This window comes from Kryptolebias marmoratus, linkage group LG12, assembly GCF_001649575.2.
Source record: "Kryptolebias marmoratus isolate JLee-2015 linkage group LG12, ASM164957v2, whole genome shotgun sequence".
Taxonomy (NCBI): domain Eukaryota; kingdom Metazoa; phylum Chordata; class Actinopteri; order Cyprinodontiformes; family Rivulidae; genus Kryptolebias; species Kryptolebias marmoratus.
In genome coordinates this window covers 20,842,228-20,858,576 of record NC_051441.1, presented here as the reverse complement: position 1 = coordinate 20,858,576, position 16,349 = coordinate 20,842,228, and the positions used below count along the sequence as shown (strand labels likewise).

General features: G+C 41.8%; 2 protein-coding genes across 4 annotated transcripts in view; both read right to left on the bottom strand.

Moving 5' to 3' along the window:
* Window positions 1-1,381: 1,381 nt before the first annotated feature.
* hoxb5a (homeobox B5a) overlaps window positions 1,382-16,349 on the bottom strand; it is a 22,724-nt gene continuing 7,756 nt past the window's right edge. For 2 of the 3 annotated variants that reach the window (XM_017434427.3, XM_037978507.1), the window contains 2 exons: window positions 3,623-4,485; window positions 1,382-2,531 (listed from right to left, as the gene is read on the bottom strand). In XM_017434427.3, the coding sequence (XP_017289916.1) occupies window positions 2,284-2,531; window positions 3,623-4,262 (888 nt within the window). In that variant the 5' untranslated portion in view covers window positions 4,263-4,485 and the 3' untranslated portion in view covers window positions 1,382-2,283. Of the gene's footprint in view, window positions 2,532-3,622; window positions 4,486-10,477; window positions 10,489-16,349 lie in introns of those variants that run through there. The other variant, XR_005233812.1, reaches the window with a different exon arrangement.
* hoxb6a (homeobox B6a) lies at window positions 10,918-16,331 on the bottom strand. Its single transcript, XM_017434430.2, has 2 exons — window positions 13,870-16,331; window positions 10,918-12,655 (listed from the first exon to the last, which is right to left on the bottom strand). Exons 1-2 carry the CDS (start codon window positions 14,405-14,407, stop codon window positions 12,381-12,383), a joined length of 813 nt encoding a protein of 270 aa, XP_017289919.1. The 5' UTR covers window positions 14,408-16,331; the 3' UTR covers window positions 10,918-12,380.

The following is a 16,349-nucleotide window of genomic DNA, read 5'->3' as shown; positions in this document are numbered from 1 at the left end:
CTCACACACGCGCGCGCACACACACACTTCTTCTCATGCTCTGTCTCTACTTTACTGACCCCTTTAGGATCCTCACAAGGCCGTTAAACCGTCATTTGCTTTCTAGAATGTGAAATATATAGTACATTGTCAACTCCCCTAAACCATAAAACTAACTTTATGGACCCCACGTGACAGAAGGAGAGCCAGTGAGAGGGATCAGTCTGAGGCAAGGCCCGATCTTTACGATGCAACTTGGAGATAAAACCCCTCAACTGTTTGACATGTAAATGCCAAATCTGCCTCCGTTTTTATAGTTTGGGCCCAAAGCAGGAAGGGGTTAGTTTTTAAAAACATATCTCAGCACACACAAAGAAGAGCCAGGAGACAGGGCCCAGATGAGCCTTGCTGCGTCTCCCAACAGTATAACGCCTGTTTTCCACACAGAGAAACTGCAGCACTTTGAGTCCGGTGAGTTTAAAAGTTCATTGGGTTGTTTACGTTTGGAAATCAGGGGAAGGTAACTTAATTTGACCGGGAGATGCCTCCCTTCAGGGGCGGAAAAGAGCGAGAAAAGAGCCCAATTAGTTCGTCGCTTATGGGTCGTTGTCATGACAGTGTTGGTCAGCAGACACGCAGATCCGTTCTGTGAGCGAGTGCGCCTTATGTGTAATTGTAATTATAAAAATTAATTTTATTTTTAATCTGGCGAGCTCGGTGCATGAATGTTGCTTCTGTCCAGAACGTTGCTGCTGTTAAAATGCGGGGTTTGGCGTGCAAAAAAAAAAAAAAAAGTTCAGTGATGAGTAAGAGGAAGGGGAACATTCATGGTTTTTAAGTTAATAGAACTGACACTGCAGATGTCTCATGTTAACTTGTTTAAGACACCTTTTTTACCCTGTCCAGGTTCTTGTAAAGAGATTTGCATCAAATAAATATTTTTATACAGAAATTCCACTTTCTAATTTACAGGTGCATTAATAGGCCTATTATGTTCAAGGATTTGGCCCAGGAACATTGCAGGACTCGGGATCGAACCCGTAACCTTCTGACTGAAAAACGATCTTTTGTTGCTAGGCCAAGCCGCACCAAAGGCCGCGTTGTGTTTGTTGTGGGTTAGTGTATGTATGTGTGTGTGTTTGTGTGGGTGTGTGTGTTACATATACACATTAAAGTAAGGGATACAAAACGAAACACGTTCTAAAACCTGATTTTCAAACACTGAACAGCTCGACCTCAAAGACCCTTTTCCTCTGGATTTAACTGACCGCTTTCTGTCTTTTTGTAGAGACAAATTTTTACGGATATTCAGCAGTTGTCAGCTCATATTGGCCACAAAGACACAGATCTGCAAAACGAGGTACGCGACGGCGCCAGAAAAAGCAGCTGTGTTAAGTCCGACCGTGTTTCACGATTATGAGAAACTTTATTTTTGTTTTACTCCAAGTTACAAACAGTTACAAAAGAAGCTCACTGACGTAAAGCACACAGGGGGACACACACTCGGATCACACGCGCGCGCACTCACACGATGAAACAGCGAACAACGACGGCGGTCACATTGTCGACACGTTGATATGTACATCACCTGTAAAACACCGATCAAATGCAGGGATAACATCTAAAACACACAGCCGTTTGGGTTATAGATCCACACAGAACATTAGGAAGGGGTTCGGAAACGAAGGCCTGACTGATTTGTATTCACACAAACACCTTCTTCCTCTGTGAAAACCGGAACAGGTTTTGATGATGACAAGGACCCTGGTGGGGGGGGGGGACTGTAACAACTGTTTACAGTCTAATGGGATGATGGGATGTAGGACGGGCTCACAGGAAGCACGTACTCAACAGCAAAACATGGCACTACTTATTAAAAGATAGTCAGATATCAGAAAAAATGTAACAATGTCAATACTTAAAACTCTACTATGAACACTTCAAATGGTGACCACATTTATTTTGTGTGTGTGACTGATTTTGGTTTGTTTGTTTTAGAAGAACTCATTTAGACCTGAAACACCAAAGACCAACATGCCAAAATAAAAAAAGTGCTGCGCTGCTGTACTGTACATTCCAGCTGCTGACATGAGAACATAAAGTGATTTAAAATCTAGATTTGGAATCTACAAGTTTCTTCATCATCTTCTCCGCCATCCTCTGTTGGCCTCTGCGGTTGTTTCCTGCAGTTTGTCTTCAAGTTTTCTTCATTTCTTTCAGCTGTTTGTTCCGCTCCCCCTCATACTCTGAGCTCGAAGGTGAAACGGGTTCGGTTCTGTCTCTCTGGAAGGCTCCCGCTCCTCCCTAGGGCTGGAAAGCGCTGCCGGCAGAGGCGATGCTCATGCTCTTCAACTTGTTGTCCTTCTTCCACTTCATCCTCCGGTTCTGGAACCAGATCTTGATCTGCCGCTCCGACAGGCAGAGCGTGTGCGCGATCTCGATGCGCCGCCGCCGCGTGAGGTACCGGTTAAAGTGGAACTCCTTCTCCAGCTCCAGAGTCTGGTAGCGGGTGTAGGCCGTCCGCGCCCGTTTCCCGTCGGGGCCGGTCATATCTGAGGGGCAAGAGGGTTGGGAACGAAGAAAGGGAACAACATTACTTGTTGCATGTCACGAGGTGGGCAAAATGTAGACTAAGACCTATTAAATTAGTCCCGAATTAGACAGAAACACAGCCACGGTTTGTTCTGATGGAAAATTGCAGGCGCACTTAGGAAAAGCTGCTTTGCTGCATCTGATTTTATGTTGTAGCTACAGGTGTTTGCGTCACTGAGCCCCTTGCGCCGCAACAGACAGAGGGTAACAGAAAAATCCAAATAAAACCCGCAGAAAAGACGACCACAGTAAAGTCTTTCTAAGTGTCCTCACGCGTTTTATTTCTGACACACAGCTTAAAGATCCGCTTTGATTTGTGACATTTCGTTTGTTGTCTTTCCTTAAACTCACTCTCCACAACTCCCACTTTCCCTCTTTTCGGGTTTTTATTGCCTCGTCCTTTGCTTCACCTCTAACAGAGTTCTTACACGTAATAAAGCTTCACTTTTCAAAGGAGCAACAGCTTCTCTTTCTTTTCTAGCATTTCTCCCCCTCTTCTTTTTTTCCCTGCCCTTTTCCCCCACTCGGTCTTGCCTGCGCTCCCCAGCCTGTCGGTGCTCTCCTCCTGACCGGCTTGCCTTTTCGCGTGGCAGATTTATGACGCTTTTGCGGGACTTAATAAAATAAAGGTGATTCTGAGGTGTAGAGGGAAATGCACTGAGAACACATTTTAAGACAGAACATTTTCTAGTAAGTGGCAACCTGTTCTAATTATTTATATGCAGAGTTCCAAATTATACGAAATAATAAAAGCTGCATTGTTTTACTGCCTAATACATCTCCCACTGTTTTTAAGACATCAATATATTTTAACAAATCACGAGTAAAAATAATTATATATGAGTCAGGACAAAAAACATTTTTTAGTAATTTAACGATCTCAAATTACAAAAATCAAATCAAAGCACTGAGAGTTTTTGCTAAATGTTTTGTGTGCGCGCAGAGGCGCGGGATTGTCATCAGCTCCATGTGTCCAAACATTAAAGCCACTATCTGAGCCTGCAGGAACTTCTCATACACAAAGCTGATAAGAGTCAAGAGCAGCATGTACCATGGTTTATGTGCAGCTTTCTCATCCAGGGGAAAATCTGTGGTGTGTGCGCCTCGCTGACTGAGCTGCCGGCGGAGGACCCCGCCGGGCCGCACTCCTGCTTCTGGAGTGAGAGCCCGCTCGAGGGCGGCGGGTTACTCCCCAGACCCGGGTCCCGATTCAGCTCCTCTGCGTCTGGAGAGGCGTCGTCCAGCTCCGTGAAGCGCTGCTCCGCCGCTGCAGACGAGGACAGTGAGGAGGAGAGATTTGGAGAGCCGAGGTTACCGCTTCCTGTTTTCTCCGCGGGAGGAGACGAGCTCAGCTTGCTGCTCCCATGAGCGGCTGACAGGAGCGAGTTCGTGGCGGAGGCGAGGGAGCAGCTGGACGGCTGTCTGATGCCAAAGCCCCGGGAGTCCTCGACGAAGTGTCCGCCGGTGTTCGCCGCCCTGTTGGCCCCCCCACCTCCCCGGCTGGTCACGGTCAGATCCATGCCATTGTAGCCGTAGCCGTAGGAGCCCGTGGCATGGTGCATGGTGGCAGAGGAAGAGTCCCTGAACGTCCCGCTGCTCGGTGCGTCGCCGCCGGGTCCATAATTCAGCAGCTGATAGTCGGGGCCATTTGGGTAGCGCCCCGAAAACGAGTTTACAAAGTAAGAGCTCATTTAGTTGTTTTACAGAGTTGGCGGGCGAACAGCTGAGCAGTGGGGGCCAGCTGATTTGTTAGATTTCTGCTGGTCGTTACAGCGCGGGCACTTTCAACGATTTATGATGTATTAGTGAATTATGGCGTTGCACTGTACTTCGGTTTTAGCCGTGTACGCGCCGTCCAAATGTGGGGGTGGGGTGGCGAGCGGCTGTGCACGCGTTGCATGTGGATGTGTGCGTCTACGCGCGTGTGTGATGGGGGAGGTGAGAGGTGAGGTGAGGGAGGAGAGAGAGAGAAAGGCACAGACAAGGAGGAGGAGGGGAGAGGTCACGTGCTTTTGTAGACCAGTCGTAAATTGTCACCGATGACTTCGCAGAGGTAATTCATGCTCTGAGGTTTCTAATGATAAAAGGTTGGGCGGGGGGTGGGACTTTCTCTCTCTCTCTTTCTCTCTCTCTTACACACACACACACACACACAGACGCACTTTTTCTTTTTTTCATTCGGTAGAGGTGCTGGGGATGATTTAAGAGCGCCACCTACTGCTTATATAATGTATTGCACTCATTTGGAGGGCAGGGAAGAAGAGAGGAGGGAGGGGGTGGGGGTTGAGGGTGGGGAGGGGGTGGTACAAGGAGCTTCCTTAATGAAACACCCCACTCCTCCTCCGGCGACCCCCTCCCCTCCCTTCGTGCACGCGCGTGCATGTCATCACTCAGGCCTGGTAATTGACATTATAGCTGAGGCTGAAAATTAGGAGCCGGATAGCACAGGTAATAATTAACACAGGGGACTGAGCAATAATATCATTCAAAGCCTAGCATTCAGTCAAGGAATGCATGTCGCCCGCCGCCTATAGTATCAGAGTATTAGATTAAGATCATCTTATATTGAAAATGTCAAGGTTGCAGTCATTTTGGTTAAACTTTAAAAATAACGTTTTATGCATTTTCATGCTATATCACAGAATGTCCCACTCAGAGTAGTGTTGTAAATTACTCTCAGCTACCACATCAAATTTTAGGTCAATATCTGTAAAACCAACTGAGTAAAAGCCATTTTATATGTTAGCTATTCTTGAGTAGCTGTGGCATTCATCTTGAATCAGTGTGATTATGTGATTACAAAGGTTAATCAGTTGTAAATGTACACACAGCAAGTGTAAGTAAGTTTCATTAAAAACTTTCTAGCAGTTCATGAGGTATTTTGCTAAAAGACCAATAAAGTAGACTCCAAAAGTTAGTGCTAAAGATTTAAGCAAAGCTCTTGTAAGTACCACTTAAAGGTAGTGTTGTAGATGAGTCTCAGTTTCAACCAATCCTTAGTCTAGTAACTGTAAAATTGACTATATTAGAGCTATTTATCAGTTTAAGGTTAGTTTGCAGTGGCATCCATCTTAAATTAAGTTGCCTTCAAAAGTCAATCAGTTGTCACTGTACATCCAATGATTATTTGTGGAAAGTTTCAATAGATTCTGTGGTACATGACATGTTTTGCTAATAGACAGACAGCACTAACTCTAAATAGTTAATGGCAACATTTTAACACTAAAAAATCTTGCTCAATCTGTTAGCACTCAAAACATGTGTTGGAGATGAGTCTCAGATGCTACCACATCAAGTTTGTGGTCAGCATCTATAAAACTGAGTTCAAGCAATGTTTGTGTTTTTAAGGTTGATTGGCTGTGGCAGCCATCCTGAATCGGATTGACTCCAAATTTCATTCAGCTGTAAGTGTGCAACCAATAATTATTTCAGAAAGTTTTTCGAAACTCTGAGACATTGAAACATTTTGGTATCAGAGAGACATAAACACACCCACACGCATACACCCACACACACACAGGCAAAAACATTATCATCAACATTTTTTTGCCTGTTAAGGATAGTAATCTAGGTAAAATTTCATCCACATTCATTAATAATAATAATAATAATAATAATAATAATAATAATAATGATGATGATGATAATAATAATAATAATAATAATAATAATAATAATAATAATAATAATAATAATAATAATAATAATAATAATAATAATAATAATAATGCTGAGTCAGACAGAACAATTACAGTCCTAATTCAGTAAAAAAAAATAGGACATGTTGTCTACTTTGGATGAAGTCACTGTTTCCACGGTCATCTGTCCTTTTTGTACACTGGTTCTCAAAATTGGGGTCAAGGCCCCACTTTAGGTCTTGAAACACCAAGTTGAATGTCTTGAAACTCTAATCAGAAATCGAATTGAAAGCACACAACTTGTTGTAACCGTTACAAGAGACAAATAAGTAGTTATACTGCAAAAGAGTTAAACTTGCAAAATAGTTTGGGTTTATCACTATGATCCGATTTAACTCACATGTTAGATGTGTTTGTACTCTTCAACCAGCAAGACTTGGGGTCACAAGTCTTTGTTATTATTTTGTGGGTGGGAAGCTGAAAAAGTTTGGTATCTACAACCTTAACACTCTTTTCCCCTCTTCTTGATATATCTAAACTGTTTCTTTTCTTTTACACAAAAATCACAAACATATCACATAACTACAATATGCACCAAGCCTTTGCCCCCTCCCTTTCCTCTACTCCAGCTGCAGAGGAAGAATGTTAAACCTGATCCGTGGCATCCACACAGGATAGAAATCTGCTGATTTATGATTTGTTGATTCCTCGGATTGGGATGCATTGCAGCCAGGGTGCCTCTGTGCGTCTGAGTTGGCCTTTGTGTGCACTCAAGTGTGCACATTTCTTTTGTTCTAACTCAGACACACTGGTTAGAACAGAGGACAGATGAAGAACTCCAGAATTTTGTGTGTGAAGTGATACAAATGAAGGTCCTCTTGGGGGCAGGGAGGGAGGGGGTGCCTTGTAGCTGCAGGCCGCATTTCAGACATTCAGATTCTTTCACACTTTAAGTTAGAGAAACACAACTGAAATATAAGTATTGCTCAGTAAATATTTAGGTGCATATTAAAATAAGAAACAACTAGAAAAATTGGCTTCTCTTCTGTGCAAACACAGTGTGTCTGCTGAATGCTAAATGACTCCTGACATTTGTTAAAGAATGAACTGTGAAAGTTAGAACAAGCAGAACAGAAGGTAAAATTAGCAAAACAGTAGCTAAATGCTAAATATGGCAAAGTTGAACCATTAAGCTGAAATTAGCAAAATTCTGGCTCACTGGTTAAAAACTGCAGATAAAAACTTAAATGAGCAAAATTGAAGCAAACTGTTAAAGTGAGCAAAATTGTAGCTGAAAACTCAAATTAAAAAGATAGTATCTTATGGCTAAAAGTAGTATAAAAACGCAAAAATAAAGCAAGGATGCTGAAGCAGATTTAAGACAACAATGATTTTGAAAAAAAAGAAAACATTTTAATATATTTTTAGGGGGAAATCTTGTAAATGAAGTTAAATAAACCAAAAAGTATAAAAATTAAAGGTCATAGCAAACTATTTTTGATTGAGCAGAGCATATTGACATACAAATAGTTAAAAGAGTGCAAAGTATGCAAAAGTTGCTTGGTTGCAAAAATTGACACTATAAACAGTAAAACAATAGTGTGAATGCTGACTCAGAGATCATAGAAATAATCCAAGGGGATTACACGTACAAATACTAACACTGAACATATGAAATGTATTTGGGGTGTTAAATATTTGTAGGAAAACCAACTGAGGGACTTAAGCTAAAAAAGCCCAGAAAAGCAAAAACCTAAGTAGATTTTCATAATCACTGTTGTCAGGCTCTCCTTGTCCCATCAGTCAAAATGTCTGGCAGATCTGCACTCCATACGTTTGGTTTCATTTGAGTGATAATTCCTTTTAAATTGGCATTTTTGCTCTCCTCTGTCACCAACTTCTGCTCAAAGGCTTTATGTTAAACAGTGAGTCTGAGTTGCATTCAAAGCTGTATTGAAAATAAGGCTCGGTTACTTTTTGTGATTATTTCCATACCAATAGTGCAATTATGGTAAATTACATTTTTTATTACAGATGAACAGTTGTAGATCATTTAAGTCAGTGGGTCCCAAACCTTTCAGTTTTTGACTTATGGACTGACAATGGCAGAGATTAGTGACTCTAAATTTTTCTTTGTTGACAAGTATGGCTATTAGGTTAATTAAACTAGATCAAAATGCCATCTGACTATTTTTATTCTTTAATAACTACACTATTCATCTCTTCTAACAAGTATGGCAAAAATTATGTTCCTTGCAGTTCTTTTACAAATCTGTGATATTTTTGGAAATAACACAGATACTATATGTGTTCCTGATCCAAACTTTGGGAAACATTGATTTAAGTCTTTGATTTTTGTTTTGATTGTTTGTTTTTGTCTCTTTACTTTTCTTCTTATTCAGTTCTAAAATATTTGGGTTTCTGTCATCCAAATGGTTTCAGAACCAGCTCTGTAAATTTCCTAACCTGGTTGCGCCTTTTGAAGCCACAAACATCGCAACCTGAGACTGTGCAGACATTGTTAATCAGTGCCAAAAGTTAGGACAGCTATTGGTCTGCAGAGAACAACCATCTTTTTTTTTGAAAGATGCTGTCATGTTGAGACTCCATTTTTAGGTTTCAGTTAGAGTTGAAACATTAAGCACTTAAACCTACATGTCCTAAAGCCAAGGTTCCCATAAATGGAGTAAGGACACTAGTGTTGGTCACAAAACACCAGGTTGGGGGTCCTTAAATGATCTTCAGTTAACAAGAAAAGATTTTAAAATAATTCCTACAATTGTTACAAAAAATAATAACAATGGTCTCAACTTGGGGAAAACTACATCTAAAATGAGTTTCATCTTTTTATTTTGTCATTGCATTATGTATTTAATATTTTGAGCTATGTTTGTGTACTTCAGCCAAAGATTTTTGAGGTTGCATGTTTTTAACATTGCTATTTTGAGTGTCAGAGGCTAAAAAGATTGGGAAAAACTGATCTACAAGTTTTACATTTGTACTTGGTTTCTTTTATAGCATAAGAGAAACATTTTCAAAACAATACAGTCATTATAAATGTGTGTGTGTGTGTGTGTGTGTGTTTGTATCACTGAACAAGTTTTAATTTAGAGAAGATTTGCTGTCAGAAGGAAACAAAAATAATACAGAAAACGTTTGACACTGTTTTATCTTCAGCTTGTTTTGCAGTTTAACAGAAAAAGATGAACAATGATTGCCCTTAATAAAACAGTTAAATTTCAACTGTTTTGCACTGAACTCTGACATGTTTTCTTTTTGCAAATATTCATGACTTCTGTTTTTGGCAGGAATAGTTACAACTCTGTAATTACTCTGATTTAACTATACAGCAGCATAAAAGTTAAGTCAGTTTGAAGTTTGGAGCAGCAACTCTCTAAGAAGTCTACTCAGTAGCACAGATATAGAAAAGACAAGGTAATCTTTTGCTTAATTAAAGGACAGTTGTAGCAATTTACGATAAACTGTGAAATAAACATTATGTGCAATTGAACGTGCAACATGTTACGTTTTAGAATATGTGCTGTGAATGATTCTCAGATACTACACCACCAAGTTTTAGTACAATATGTGTAAAATTGTCTAATTTACTGCCATTTTTGTGTTTTCTAGGTTCAGTTAGCCATGGTGGCCATCTTGAATTGGGTTCACTACAAAAGTTAATCAGTTGTAGATATATACATCTAATGATTATTTATTGAAAGTTTTGTTAAAAACACTCTTATGGTTCTTGGGATGTTTTGCAAACATAGCAGATTTTAAACAGTCAATTGCAAAGTTTTAAACAAAATTCTTGCCCAAATTTGGTGGCACTAATAGTGTGTTTTGTGAATTAGTCACAGCTTCAACCATATTTAGGTCAATATCTGTAAAAGTGACTAAGTTATAGTTATGTATGTCTTTATTTTAAGGTCAGTTGGCTGTTGAATTTGATTGACTGGTTGTTAATCAGTTGTAAATGTACATCCAATGACTACTTTCTGCAAGTTTAATTAAAATTCATTCGTTGGTTTATGAGATATTTTGCAAAGGCATACACATGAACACACAGAAATGGGCAAAAGCATAACCTTTCATTGGCTAAAATTTTAGAATTCTGGATTAAATAAAATGCCCAGGCCAGCAGATCTAATGGACCTCAGAAAAAAATAAGTGAATGTGATAATGATTCTCTCTGTTGTTAAAAAAAGCCCTGCTGAAGCAGGAGATAAGGACAAAAATGTGCGCGTCAGTGAAACCTATGGAGGCCGCTAGCCGGTCACTCCCGGGCCACACAGAGTTCAAAGGGTCACGAGGACATTGTCCACTTTGTCTGGATGAAGTGAGTGTGTGTGTATGTGTGTGTGTCTGGCTGCTCGGCTCGAGAACAGGTCAACTTTCTCCCCTCTGGTCTGCTCATCAATTAGGTCAGCTCGAGCTGCTTCCCCTGCGGACCGCCGTGCGCGCGCCTCTACCCGGGCCCGTTGGCGTGCATCAAATCTGCGCTGCACGTTTCACACCGAGGTGGAAAAGGCTAAAAGGTTTATGGGTCTCCGGGCGCAACAGCGTGGAAACCAACCGGTTTGGATTTGATAAATTGCCAAAAGGAATTTTTTTTGTTTGTTTGTTTTTTTGGACAAATTTATCTCGACTCTCACTAAAAAATAAATAAAGAATTTAATAAACAAATAAAAGAAAAGAAAGCAATACGTCACTATACACTTTACATTTTATTGGACATTTCTTATAGACACTACTTGACAAAAACACTAATAAATTTAAAATCATATAAAATGTACACGTCCTGAACGGTTTTTAGGTAGTTTGAAAAATAAAATCAGTAGGTCAACACCTCCACTCTCTCCTTTTGTGATACTTTAAAAGTAATAGCTTGAACAGTAATATTTGGATCACCAGGAAAAGTATTTGCTATTTTCCACTCAAGGTAGTTTTTGTCCCTCTTTTTTTCTTGTTTCTGCATGATTTAGAAACATCTTATGATACAAATACACATTTTTCCCCCCCCTCCGACTTTTAAGTGCAAAGTCAATCTGCACGTTGTTGATGCTATAATACACACATGAACACAAATAGTAAGTAACAAAACAACCAAAAATGTCCTACATCATCAAAGGTCGTGCCTCTACAGCAACATTACAACAACAAAAAAAAAAAAAAACGGGGAAAGGGTTTTAGAATAAGAACTTCTTGGAATGCTGCGGAAAAAAGGGCTGAAAACAGTCAGTAACCTTGTTGGTGTGACAGTACTGAAACACCCCCCACCCCACCCACAACTGGCTATTTTCTGCCTTTTATCAGGCATGAAGATAAATCTACTTAGAATCAGTCAAAAGAAAAGAAAAAAAGTATAAATTTTACGCTTCTGGAAAACCATAAATAGGCTATACATGAAATTTGTTCTTAATAGACGATTTTAAGCTGCCTCTAACGCTCCATTTGTATCGTTCATTTCCCTGTTTTTACATTTTAGGACATTTTGAAACTTGTGTATTTTAAGCTTTTATATCCTCCTTTCAAGTAGTTATCTATTTTTTTTATCCATTTTCTTAGCAGCCTAAATAAAGGGTTGCAGGATACATTTCACTGTGTTGTTCTTGGACAACTACACAACTTGGGTCTTCTCGGTGGCAAGAACTCAACTTTAAAAACTGAAGAAAACACTTAATAATCTGTTGTCTTAGCGGAATCTTTTTCCTAGCTTTGTTACTATTTGGTTTCACTTACACAGCAAAATCACTTTCAAAATAAAAGCTACAAGTAGAAAACAAAATAGTCTGGTAACGTCTGAAGAAGAATCTGTTATGCCCTAATCGTATGCGGGGGATTTCAGTTTTTATATATTTACCCGGGTACAAATTGCACAGATATTTCTTAGAGAAACGAAAAACGGCAGGTGTTTTAATTGAGACGGGGCTAAAGAGCTCCAACTCAGAGAGGTCATGAAAGCAAGTCGTTCCGTTTTCCTACCCTACGCGTTTTAATAATGTGCAGTCAAAAAGAAAAGGTTGGAAAGGAGCTCCGCTCCCCAGAAAGTTCACCTGACAAATCTCTGCACGAAGAGGAGGAAGTATTATACCCAGCATGTCCTTCCTTCCAGCTCTTCTTCCTCCTTTAAAAGTCCCACCAGTTTTTATATTTTTCTTTCAATAACTTTCAGTCCGTCCGTTTCTCCTCTTCATCTGTACCGTTCACCGTGGAGGAAGAGGAGGAAGAGGAGGAGTTGATCAGCTTGTTCTCTTTCTTCCACTTCATCCTCCGGTTCTGGAACCAGATCTTGATCTGCCGCTCGGTCAGGCAGAGCGCGTGCGCGATCTCAATGCGCCGCCGCCGCGTGAGGTACCGGTTGAAATGGAACTCCTTTTCCAGCTCCAGGGTCTGGTACCGGGTGTAGGTCTGCCGCCCGCGCCTCCCGGGGCTGCCGAAAGTCCCTGAGGGATGAAGAAGAAAAAAAGGAGACCCGTTAGAACCTCAGATATGTTCTGTTGTATTTTTTACTTTGACTTTATAGTCTCCTGCTGTTCTCTTGAAACTGATGAATATTTTCTCTTTCTCTGGCCTCCATTTACATCTTCAGCTGCCCTTGGCATCACGCACAGCGTTTGTTTCCCTGTACTGTATTTCCTCCAAGTGAATTTCTAGCGCAAATGGTTCTGCACCATCCACCTCTTAACTCTGAACAAGCAGTTTATCTAGCAGGGCAAAGATCCCATAGTTTGCATCACATAACTGTAAAATAAGCATTATTTTATTTCATCAAACACGTTGAACACTGCGAATTTATTTCATTTTAATTAGAATACAGTTCTCAGTATTTCAATCCGAAATTCTCTTTTTATGCCTCGGTTTTGCCAGAACTTGTCAAGTTATTTTGCAACCTGCCTGATCATCACATTTGTTCTGGATAAACAGAGTTCAGCCCTGTCTGCGGATAAGCCTGATGTTAACACGTGAGACATCCGGCAACTATAGCTGCACGAGCAGTCCTCTTTTATCTGTTTAACAATAACTCACTCTCTTCACCCTTGAGTCTTGGGCTTTGGTTTGATGTACGTGTTTTTTTTTTTGTTGTTTTTTTTTTACAAATTTAACAAAAGGAAAAATAAGCAATAAAGGGATCCTGATTAAACTCTACAGATCTAAGCTGAACAGAATGAAATATTGTGCTCAGCGAAGTGTCCCTGTATGATGACGCAGGGTCTCAGGAGAATATAAACAAAAGATTTATTATTATTTATAAAAAAAATGTAATTATTATTATTAAAAACCGGGGAAGTCACAAATTAAAAAATAATAAAATAAACATTTAATTCAAGACTAAACTCATGGATAAAAAAACAGAAACCAAGACTTTAGTTCTCCTGACTCTTTTCCGGTTTCCCTCACAACATGCTCTAACTCCTCGCCTCCCTGCTCGGTCTCAGCGTCAGTCAGCAGGTCACGCACTAAAACAACCCCGCTTTATGACGGACAATAAAACACCGAGCTCATGACTGACTGACAAGCCAACAAACGGCGCGTCAGTTTGTGGCTCCACAGAGCGGAGGAGGGAAGAGGGAAGGTTTAAAGAGGAAACAAAGAGACAGTTTTATAAAAGGGGGATCATAAAAAGCGAAGGCAGAGAGAGGAAGAAGAGCACACTCACCGTTACACGCGTTCATCCTCTGCATCCAAGGATAAATTGGGGCTGACGTTTGCTTGTCATCCATGGTGTCCACAAACAGCCCCTTCCCTCCAAGTCCCCCACAGTCCACCTTCCGGTGCATGCCGTCCTGGCTCAGAGCGAGCTCATCCAGGCTGCACTGCTCCTTGTCCCGGTAGAAATTCGTAGCGGCCGCTGCAGCCGCCGCCGTGGCGTAGTTGCAGGCACCGGCTCCGGCGGCGCCCCCTACTACACCCACCCCCGCTGCGGCCGCTGCCCGGTGCCCGCCGTACGCTCCGTTGGCCGCCTGCTGGTAGTAGGTGGAGCCCGGGTAGGCTTTGTCCCCTCCGCCCGCGCTGTACGCAACGGCCGCCGCGGCGGTAACGGCCGCCGCGCCCGGATAGTGTCTGAGCGGGTGGTCGGTGTACCCCGAGGAATACAGCGAGATCTGACCCAGGAAGGGCGGCTCTGCCGCCGTCTGGCCGCCTCCACCCGCTCCAGGTATGACCGGGAAAGAGGAGTTTACAAAGTATGAACTCATTGGTGTGGAAAAAAAAACAGTGGGAAAGGAGAAGAAGAGAAAAGGGTAGGACAGGAGGGCACGGAAAAAACACAACAACAAGGGGTTTTAGGCAAAGAAGGAGAAAAAGTCAAAAGGAGGAGGAGGAGGAGTAGAAAGAAGCGAACGGCTCCCGGTTCTTCCTCCCGGCCTCCTTCCTCTGCCTTCCCCTGCTGCACTTTATGATTTGTTGTGTTTTATAGTCGACAGTCCGACGGGCTGCTGCTATCACTTAGTTTATCGGAGACTGGGAGGAGGGGGGTGGAGGTGTGTGTGAGGGGGTATTAGTGTGGCTGAGTACCAGTGTGGAGCGGTGGGTGGGGGGGTGGGGTCTGTAGTGGGAGACTATGTGTGTGTGTGTATGTGGAACGGGGTGAGGAGGGGGACCAGCTGACCTCAGACGAACCAATGGGAAGCCTCCGTGCCTGGCATCAGTTCACCCTCTTTTTTCCTTTTCGTTGGAGAGAGGAAGAGGAGGAGGAAGAAAAGAAAAGAGGATTCTGCCCCTCGCTCCCCTTCCCCTCCTCCTCTCCGACCAACACCACCCTCACCTTCCTTACCCCCCTCCCCACTCCCCGCCATCTAATTGTCATTCAATTTCTTTTTCCTAATCTTCCCGCAGCTCCCGGGGAGATTGCACAATCACGCCCGGAGTTCTAGCGCGTTAAATTGATTGTGTCTCGTCTTGTGTGTCGTCCTTCATCTGCTGCTGAAGCCATAAAATCAGCAGCTCTCTCTCTCATACACACACACATGCACACACAAGGATATGTGTGTTCTTTTTCTGTTTGTGTGTGCTTTGGGAAGGGGGGGGGGGATGTTGCTGCTGCACCACCAGAGGAAACTGAACATATATTCCTGGCGCTTTGCAGATAATAGCCCACTGATCGCATTAAAATGAATTTGTTGAGTGGTTGCAACATGCGGGAGCGCGCGCGACGCATGCATCATCCTGTATGATTGTGTATTTGTGTGTGTGTGTGTTTGTGTGAGGAGTTAGCTCTCCTGTAATTTAGATGTTTGTATCTTTGCAATTGGTGGGCTGTGATTGGTTGGTGGGTTGATTTACCTCCGTCAATGTGTGTGTCCTCCTCCACCCCTCGACCTCCTGTCCCCCATTTTTAATGTTCTCTCTCCAAGGCGGGACGGATATGAGGTGGATCATCTGATGGTGTTCCTGTTTGTTAGTGTGTTAAATGTTCGACCTGTACCGTGTTACCGAGGTGTTTCCAGAAACATCACTGAAAGGTTTCAGACTTGCTTGTGTTTAATCAGTGTGCATGTGTGAATTATTTTTGTATGCCGTGACACTGATTAGGATGAAAGGTAAAAAGAGAAGATGAAAAGAAACAGTCCACAAGGTTCCCATTTCTCTCCTGCCTTCATGACACTGATTAAGCCTGATTAAGCCACAACCAGGACCCTGTGCGTGCTGGCCATACATTCAACTGAATTATGGGTAATGTAACAGCCTAACTTAGTCTCAGGTTTATATATTGAATCAATAGCAAAAAAAGAAAAAAAGAAAAAAAGATAAACACTGAGCTAAAACCTTCTTAGAACGAAAACCAAAAAGTACAAATGAAAGCTAACTATACTACAATAATAAATGTAGGAAATAAGGTTCCATTGGTTTCTAATTTTATCACCCAAGTATGAAGTCTTAAACCTCATGCTGTTGCTGTGAACAACTTGGTCCATAAAATGGTACACTTCAGTTATTTATAGTGGTTTTTATGCTTCAGATCTTTCCAAAATCTTTTCGTCTTCTTTTACCTCTAGAAGTGAAAAACAAATAATAGCTTATGATAAAATAAGAAAATTAAGTGAAGTAAGAAATAATATTAAAAATGAAAACATTTTGAAAGAACAGGCAACTCTCTCTCTTTCTCTCTCTCTCTCTCTCTCTCTCTCTCTCTCTCTC

Coding starts and splice junctions, on each gene's coding strand:
- hoxb6a (XM_017434430.2), bottom strand. CDS start 14,407: ATGAGTTCATACTTTGTAAACTCCTCTTTCCCGGTCATACCTGGAGCG. Junction 12,656..13,869: donor GAGGATGAACGCGTGTAACG/GTGAGTGTGCTC, acceptor TTCATCCCTCAG/GGACTTTCGGCAGCCCCGGG.